The 8,985-nt window shown below is 35.3% G+C and overlaps 1 protein-coding gene across 6 annotated transcripts; it reads right to left on the bottom strand.

Moving 5' to 3' along the window:
* Nucleotides 1-2,142: 2,142 nt before the first annotated feature.
* On the bottom strand, nucleotides 2,143-7,961 carry LOC100114491 (ethanolamine kinase 1). Of its 6 annotated transcripts, none has more exons than XM_031927564.2 (9): nucleotides 7,645-7,961; nucleotides 6,099-7,576; nucleotides 5,101-5,333; nucleotides 4,554-4,693; nucleotides 4,312-4,449; nucleotides 3,963-4,231; nucleotides 3,658-3,884; nucleotides 3,254-3,476; nucleotides 2,143-2,881 (listed from the first exon to the last, which is right to left on the bottom strand). In XM_031927564.2, exons 4-9 carry the CDS (start codon nucleotides 4,683-4,685, stop codon nucleotides 2,800-2,802), a joined length of 1,071 nt encoding a protein of 356 aa, XP_031783424.1. In that variant the 5' UTR covers nucleotides 4,686-4,693; nucleotides 5,101-5,333; nucleotides 6,099-7,576; nucleotides 7,645-7,961; the 3' UTR covers nucleotides 2,143-2,799. The 6 variants fall into 6 exon arrangements, with proteins under 6 accessions (XP_031783424.1, XP_031783426.1, XP_032451626.1 ...); XM_031927566.2 differs by having other exon boundaries at nucleotides 6,139-7,576; XM_032595735.1 differs by having other exon boundaries at nucleotides 6,099-7,596; nucleotides 7,645-7,947.
* Nucleotides 7,962-8,985: the final 1,024 nt, after the last annotated feature.

The following is an 8,985-nucleotide window of genomic DNA, read 5'->3' as shown; positions in this document are numbered from 1 at the left end:
TGTCTCTGTCTGGAGCATGAGTAGCTGTGGCAGTGTGGCTTATAGGAGAGGAGGAGCTTTGTCGCGAGGAGGAATGTGACGGTCCGTTACGTTGCGCGCACTCGTTTGGGACGGTCAGTTGTGTGGGTGGGTATTTGTAAACAATATGAATTGATTTGTGTTTGTTTTTGTTTATGCCTTGGTTTTAGTATGGACAGGCATCAGGTACGCGCGTTTGGCAAGCTCTCAACTGGGGCAACGTTTTGTTTGTTTGTTTATAGGATGCTGTATTGATTTTTGCGCAGTAGAAAAAGTACGATATAATTATAAATCGGCGTTTTACAAAATATGAATTTCTGAATGAAAACCCGATTCTAGCAATACAAAGGCAATATATGGTTTTGGAGCGAGAAAGTTCAAGTAAACAAAATCGCAATAACTCCAATACGATCATTTCGGAGCAATAACGATCTCACAAAAAGTTTTCGCAATATGTGATAATCTCACAGTATATAGATTTCGTGCGTTCCACTCACCGAGTAAGCGAATACCCTCGACTTTCTTACAAGCGAGCTTCATAATCGAAACAGCTGCTTCCTCGCGCAAAACGACTTTTGCAAATCGCGCGGTTCATTTTCTGACCGTCAATAAGTCACTCCGTTCCTATCATTCCTCTCCTTATATATTTATACGTTCGCTCGTTTCGGGCGTCCGAGAAGATTGGAAACAGCTCTCTACAGTCTACAGCGCTGCACTCTGTCTCTCTCGGATTTTCCATCGTCGAGAGCGAGAGAGAGAGAGAGAGAGAGAGAGAGAGAGAGAGAGAGAGAGAGAGAGGAAACAAACTACTTGCGCGCGCGCACACAAAACACATATCACGCACACCGTCGCGCCTTAATTGTAATGTTACATGCGTAGCGATGATGCCGTGATGCGATCCTCCCTCTCTCTTGCGCTCATACGTTACGTACGTTATCCTTCGAAATTCGGCTCCGTTGAAAATAAAAATTCTCATCAACGACCAATGCATCGACATATGGGTGTCGTGAAAAATCGTCGAAGCTCAATACCGATGACACATAGGCCGCGCTCGCGCGCGCTGTCGGCCGTCCGATAAGTGTGTGTACGCGATGCGCGTGGGAGGGCAATTTACGCACGCGCGTCCCATGCAAATGCGCGCATCCGCGCCTATTACAATGTGTGTGTGTGTGTATCTATGTGTATATACACAGACTCGAAGCGGCACGGGCAGCTCCTTTTTCGCGGCGCGCGCAAGGATGCCCAAAGAGAATGTGCGCGAGCGCGCGCGGAATTCACTCACATCAAGGCGAGGACGATCATTTTCACTTTGGAAAAGCTACACGCGAGCGCTGCGATTGATTGGGAACGCGTCGATCGGTCGATTGCTCAATGCGTCAGATTTTGAAATTTAAAACGATGAGTTTATTTAATGAGATAAAATAAATGTCTCGGAATAGAATAATCGAGTATACGCGTGCGTGTAAACCGATTAGGCGGAGAAGAGATTTTTATGAATGGGCGAGACTGATGGTGTGAAAATACTATTGTGAAAGTCTCTCGTATATGAATTGATCAATTGAGACATGCTCTGATTTTTTCTCGAGTTATTAGCTATACCTCGTTATTTGCTACGGTAATCTGCGAACGGAATAATCTTGTATTGAGAACATCATTTGCCAAGGATATTAATGTGTATAGAACTTTCAAAATATTAAATCGTTCGCTTCTTTCCGCATTATTATTGTTAAAAATTAATTTATGTCTCTGCGCCCATAACCGTATTTGCTAAAACTTGCCTTGCACAATTGTAGCAGTGTGCGAAAAAATTCAATTTTTTATTCGACTATATAATTTGTACTCATATACATACACATACTATTACATAGATAATGATAATCAAGCCATTGCGCGCACCAAACCAATTTTCTTTATTTTCAGTACGAAAATGTAAATAAGATAACAAACGCGTTTAGGCAGGCACTTTTGATGTAATTGTCGAAAAGAATGAAGAGAAAGTCTATGCAACGACGTAAAGATTAGCATGAAAGCGTATGTGAATTTTCTTTCGCAGAAAGCTAAGTCAGATGTCAGATTTTAGATAAAAGAGAACGAAAAGTGGAACAAAATACAAGAATGAATATCTTTTTTTTCGTGAAAAATAAATATTTTAATAACTGACACAGAAATCGACATGTACATTTTAAAAAACGGCTTATCTCGTGTAGACATATATTATTTCACAACTTTTTTCATTAACGTCAATGAATAGAATATTAGCAGTTTGTACATAATATAATCTTTTCAGTATATAATTTAACATTTTATCTTCATCAAAGCATTTTTTAAAATTGAGTATTGCGCCTTTGAACATAAGTTTACGTAAAATGACAGAATCAAAACTGTATTTAGAAAATAGACTAACATTCATCACTTTACATTTCCTTGGTATAGTAAAAAAAGTATCATGATAGAAAATTCATATAATTTCTTGACTCAGAGATAAAAGTATGTATTGCTTGCCAATAACAAACGCAGATAACAGATACAGCAATAATATTATAATACATTTTTACACTAGAAGAATTTGTTGACTTTTTTATATTGCAGGTACAGCTATCACATCACTTCTCTTTTATTTACAAAATACCTTCCAAAATATTTTTATCAATTCTTCTCTTGTAGCGCGCCTGCGCGTTTTAGCACCCTGATAAAAATAATTATTGTCTACTGCGTTTTGTACAAAATACAATAGATCTTTGGCGAAGGAAGATTCGAATTTGAAAATATAGTGTAAGGTTTTTAAACATTTCTAATACCATTTTCAGTTGAGTAAACCAACTGTTTTCTTCTAAAATATTCATTAAACCGTAGAGCAGCGTACCTAAAATTAGATAAAAAAGAAATTTTTCATAATTAATGAATAAAATTCTCATCTTAAAGTATTTTTTAAAGTTATTAATTCGGGGAATAGTGTATGAAAGATCATTTGCAAGCACAGCCATAAATTTAGTAAGTCTCTTTTGTCAGCTTATAAACGCTTTGAAATCATAACATTGAGGAAAATCTTTATATTTACAGGAAAAACTATATTTAGACATCTCAACAAATATGAATATAAATCGTAACTCATTAAGCATATAGGTATTTATCAGTCTTGAAACTTTCCATTGTTACATATAACTTATTCTTAAGCAACACTTTTATGAACAGTTCAAATATTTGTCAACGTCACGCTCAAGAACATGTCACTTACTCTAAAAAGTCAAAGTCGATGAGTGAATATTGACTTTGTATAAGAGCCCAACAGCCCCAAAAGAAGTGCGTCATAAGTACAAACTGGTTGACATGTTTGAATAATTCTATGATATCTTCTTCTGATATCTCAGTAGTATTTCTATAATTTTCAAGGTAAATCCTTAACCACGACTTTTGTAAATCTTCATCAGGATACAAGGAATAATCTGGATCGTCTACTCCTGTGAAAAATAAATTATTATATGTAATAATGGCAATAATAATAAAAAAGAATAATTAATTAATTTAATTTTATCGCTTAGCATTGAACCTTGTGATAAGATAACCAAACTAATATGTAGCAATTGGATAAAGAAAATTATCAATTTATTCAAATATTGATATATAATTAACAAAATTTACCAGCAAACTCTGCAAAATGATTTGCTATGTCAAATGCTTGATAATTAAATTCTGCATATTCAAAATCTATGAAAGTCACTTTCTTCTCTTCACGTTTATGCAATATATTTCCCAGTAGTAAGTCATTATGACAGAATACTACAGGAGAATTAATTTTAGAAAGATTTTCTTTTAACATTTGATACTCATGTAACAAAGTGGAGTGAGGCTTAATCAATTTTTCAAATCTGAAACCATAATTTATCTTAATTACATTTTAAATAACTATAGTTAAGGAGAATTGTGTTAATTGTATCATAGCTTACTTCATTTGTTTATCTTGATTGGCAAAATTGGTTGGCATAATGCGCATAAATTTCTCAGTTTTATGCCAAATCATAGGCTCATCTTGATTCAATTCATGGGATGATGGCCTTAATAAATGCATCTCGGCCATGCGTTTGGCCACTAATTTATATACTTCTGGTTTCCTAATAGTATCTACTGTCAGCGTATCACCTTCAAGAAACTCATAAGCAAGGCCATTATTAAAAGTAGCATAAAGGGAATGTGTGTGTCCTGCACTGTGCAATATCTTAAAGAAAAAATGTTTGTAAAGAAATTTATTTGAACATCACGTAAATTAGGTTCAACTACTTATTTCTACAAGCATACCCTTATGTTTCTGATCTCTGCTTTTCTATCAATTAAAAGATCCGTTTTGTATCCATATACCCTAATTAGTACCATTTTATTGTAAGCATCTCCATGCCAAATTCCCACCAGTTTATTGGAAATGCCATTGGTGAAAAACTAAAACATTAAAACGTACATAATGTATTTACATTTTCTGTATATTTTACAGTATAAGTGTAAGTTTTTATTTACTTAATCATAGACATAAGAATGGAAATTACCTTGTGTGACAATTGCTCACTGGACCATGAAGGCCTCAAGCGTTTTACAATTTCTTTAGCACCACTAATTATTTCATTCTCGTTGATGAAAATATCAAAATGTGGCTCAAGTGCTGTTGGCTCGATACCCATCTTAAAATCTATAATATAGATAAGATTCATAAGATCTCACAAGATTTTTATCAAAATTTATGATGAACAGATAAAACACTTTATGATGCATTAGGTATCAAAAATATTGTAATTACAATAACTGATGACTGATGATTTTATTAAAAAAAAAATTGACAAAACATTCTTTCTCTGAAAAACTTTTAAATTTGCAAAAAGATAAATAAAAAAACTAAAAGATCACAAAGAATTAACATTTTCAATAAAAGATTACACTAATTAATCAAACTCTCAGATTGAAAAAACAAATATATATGCTTTAAAATTAATTTTTAATTCAACAAAGTACTGCATAATTACAAGGAAAATAAACTGTCAGTAGAAAATAAATATCAGATGTAATGCATTTAAACAACACTTGATAAAGGTTTCTTACCTCAGCACACAACAGCAGGAGTGTTACTGATCAAATGAACTCTTATCTGCAAGGTGTAGAGTAGTATATTCCTGATAACGTATGATTCCTCAGCACAGTCTACCAGCCTTGGTTCCATTATAGGAATTGAAGAAGGTGCCATTCACTCCTCTCCCTCCCACTGTGTGTTGTGCATCAAATCACATGTACCGATGCCGATGACAAAGCTTAGCAGGAATGGGGCTGTGTATTACCTGTTCAAATGGAGGAAGTGAATCTTGTTATTCAATTGTAAACTACAATTAAACCACTCGAAGAATGAGTGTTTGAACATGCGATACACACTATGTTCACCTCTTTATGAAAGCAGTAACTGCAAAATTTAATTCAATTTATTTCATAATTGGATCAATTCCATCAATCAATATGATTTTAAAAGGATATGCTTGCTTCATGCATCAAAATAGGAATACAAAAAAATCAGCTCTTTATGCTTCTATTCTATATGATAACTTGACTAATTTGAATTTCAAATTTGTAGGAAAATATAGTTCAAAGTTTGTTATTCAAATGGAGAAAATTGTTGAGTTTACTTGAATCTAAAATGACATACACATCAATGCTTATTACAACATACAAATATATATATATATAAAATCAAAATATTGCTTATATGTGTGTTGGAAATTAATTTATTTAAAGTTATTGCTTGTATTTTAAAAGTGATGAAAGCATATAAACAAACATCACTATATAATTCGTAATTTATAAACTGAAAGTTCTATAAGTTTATAGCCAACAGCTGTGACAAAAAAACAGCGATCAAATGGAAATTTTGCACAGTTCGTAATAAGTAGTACATTCGCGAACTCGACGATTCTATCACTGTGCGAAACCCGTGGGAATCTCTCGAATTTCAAAAGAAAAATTAAAACACACGCACTCACGCAAACACCAACATGTATATCATGGATGAAATAGGAATCGTAACAAGTATAAAAGATGGCAAAATTGTTAACCTTTTACTCAGCCGCATGAAAGTACGAGAGCAGTACTTACTTCCAGCCGTACGGCGTATACCAGTATAAGCCGATCGATCCGCGTTCCCCTCCATCTCTTCCTCGTCGTCGTCGGCGCAGACTTGGAAAGTCGCATGACCACATGCGCGTCGCGCAAAATGTGTACATAACATACACCCGGAGAGAGAAATCCTATATAATTATAGCAGCAGAACCGAACATAACCTCGCTGCTCTTGGCTCCAGCAGCTGATGGCCTGATGTGCAGCCCAACCTAATCTTAGCCTGCAGGGCGTCGTCTGCGCTTTGTTGATGTTCGATCCGAACCGGCTGTTACTACTGCAGCGGGCTTGTTGACATTCTACCTGTGTGTGCGGAGAATATGAACATACATAAGCATATAAGTATATATCTATATGGGTGGGATAACTTCTGTGTTTGCTCGGCGGTCCAGTTAGTCGCGTGGCGAGTAAATAAGTATATAAATATATGCAAAGGAGGATGTGTGCTGGCGGGATTTTTCCGGGCGTCGGACTGATAACAATTTTCTCGCTCTTTGTTCTTTTTTTGCGCTTCGTATATGATGTGTCCCGCGCGCGGCCAGTGCGTTATCGCAGAAAAATAATATGCAGAAACGATAACCGAGCGAGTTATCGAGACACTTCTTTTTCTGGAAAGTTGTTAAAGATATTATGACGCGAATAATGGTGCGCTGACATTTTCCGCATACTATGTATACGTTTAGAGCGGTTATTTCAATGACATGCATTTATGTAGAATGTAAGAAAATTAAACGTGTATAATATATCGTCTGTAATCCAAGCGAATTATATTTCAAAGAAATATTTTAGTTGTTGATGCATATCGAATTTATTTTTCAAAAGCTGCACGATACCGTCGTTGAAATTTTGGATAAAAAATGATGATATATACAGAATCTTTGTCTGCAGCTTTGGATGGAAATTTAAAGAAACATAATTATATATATATATATATATATGTGTGTGTATGTATGTATGTATGCGTGTGTGTGTGTGTGTGTGTGTGTGTGTGTGTAATATGCATTGCACTAAATATAATGTGCTTTTGAATGATGCGCCCTGTGGCAGAGTGAACAAACTATAATAGAAATAGACAAAATCTATATCTGTTTTGTGTAATGATAATTTATGCGTCAATACATTTGTTGCGCGTCCGTACAATCTCGCCTTATATACTACTGTGTATTAAACGGGAATCCAAGTATGTACATTAAATCAAGATATCACATTTTATACAGAGACTGCAGCTTTTCCATTTTGACAAGACATGACATGATAAAATCATCCGATATAAGTATGTTTACATAGATCGAATATTCAAATTTGTTAACGTCGCAAAAATAATGCAAGCACAGCACTCATGTAGGCCTTGAATTGCCAATGCCATGATTAAATAATCATTTAATCCTCAAGAAAATCATGAACCAATAACGATGGTCTGAAAAGTAAAACATTTTTCTTTTCAAAAACGACATAGCTATATACGACGCTACAGAGTATCAATACCTGATGATGAGATTAAACATGATCCTATATACATCTCACGCAAGCTCAGCTGCGCACACAATGACTTCACGACGCGGACATTCAACCATTATACCCTCGTCACGCGCATCAATCCGATCCCATATACGCTCCACATTAATGCCGCACTACCGCAATTCATATATCTATTTCCAGCATTGTTTATACGGCCGCGAAGATAAATCGCATTGCGCGTTGTCTAGCCGAAGCAGGTTAATAAATTGTTGAAAAAAAGAGCCGATACTCTGCACCGCTGCAGTTAAGTCGTCTGAGACACTATCCATCACAGCGGCGTTCCGCGTAAATTGCAAGTTGCTCTCTCGACTCGAGCGCGTGCCGGCGTCAATGGTGGGGCGAGGCGCAGTGCACGTCTTTTTCTCGAACAATTCACGTCGAATGAAAAAATTAGATGTTTTTATAGATTCAAGCTCCAATGGCGCGGAGCACGTTGGCTTCACGCATACATCCTGTTTGAGACATAGATCGACTTTTATCTATCTTTGTCTTGTCGTCGCTATCGGTATAATGATTTTTTTAATGCCTTTTATGTACACGGTGTTTGTCCATGGAAATTTTAAATCAGTTCGGTCGAGAATCGTTATCGCGGTGTTCGGGTCTTTCAGGAGCTTAAATCGTCGCCCTCTTAGGTGGGCAAACAAATTTTAACGGGATAGGATATTTAAATATTTAAAAAGTGCAAAAATGCATTTCGGTTCGTTTTCTTTAGAAAAGTTCGTGACCTAGGGTATAATAAATACGTGGATAAGTCGTTTAAAAAGCAGACATTGTTAACTTGCTTTCATTGCGATACAAACTTTTCACACTGTGTGAATAATCACCTTCCAGCTCTATAGTCAAAGATATTATTAAATCAGACATCCGTGCGCAAAGTTTTAAGTAATCGTACGTATTATCAACGTTTACCGAAATTTGAGCAAATCCGTGATCAGCAATGAAACACATTGACCATAAAAAATTAGTATTATAAAACTTTGATGGTTTCGTCAGCTATAAAACATGTTGCCAAAAAAATATGACTTGAGACCTGCCTACTTGGAAGATAATATTTCAGCTGCATTTAGGTGGGAGATCATTTTATTATAATCAAAAATTCTAAATGCCTCTTCAAAGATTAAATTGCAATAATTTTAGTTTATTGTTTAATTAATTGACTTCTACATAGTTGAATGATTCAATCTAAACTACTTATATCGTCAGCGTTTTAGTTCAATAAGTGAGTGCATTGACATGCAATTAATATCGTATGCTAAAGATCAATTGTGTTTCTAAACATATCGCATACAGGAAAGATCTTTTTTTTTT

The sequence above is a fragment of the Nasonia vitripennis genome, chromosome 1 (genome assembly GCF_009193385.2).
Source record: "Nasonia vitripennis strain AsymCx chromosome 1, Nvit_psr_1.1, whole genome shotgun sequence".
In the NCBI taxonomy this organism is placed as follows: domain Eukaryota; kingdom Metazoa; phylum Arthropoda; class Insecta; order Hymenoptera; family Pteromalidae; genus Nasonia; species Nasonia vitripennis.
Note: the sequence above shows the minus strand (reverse complement) of the source record. Positions and strands in the feature narration are given on the sequence as shown.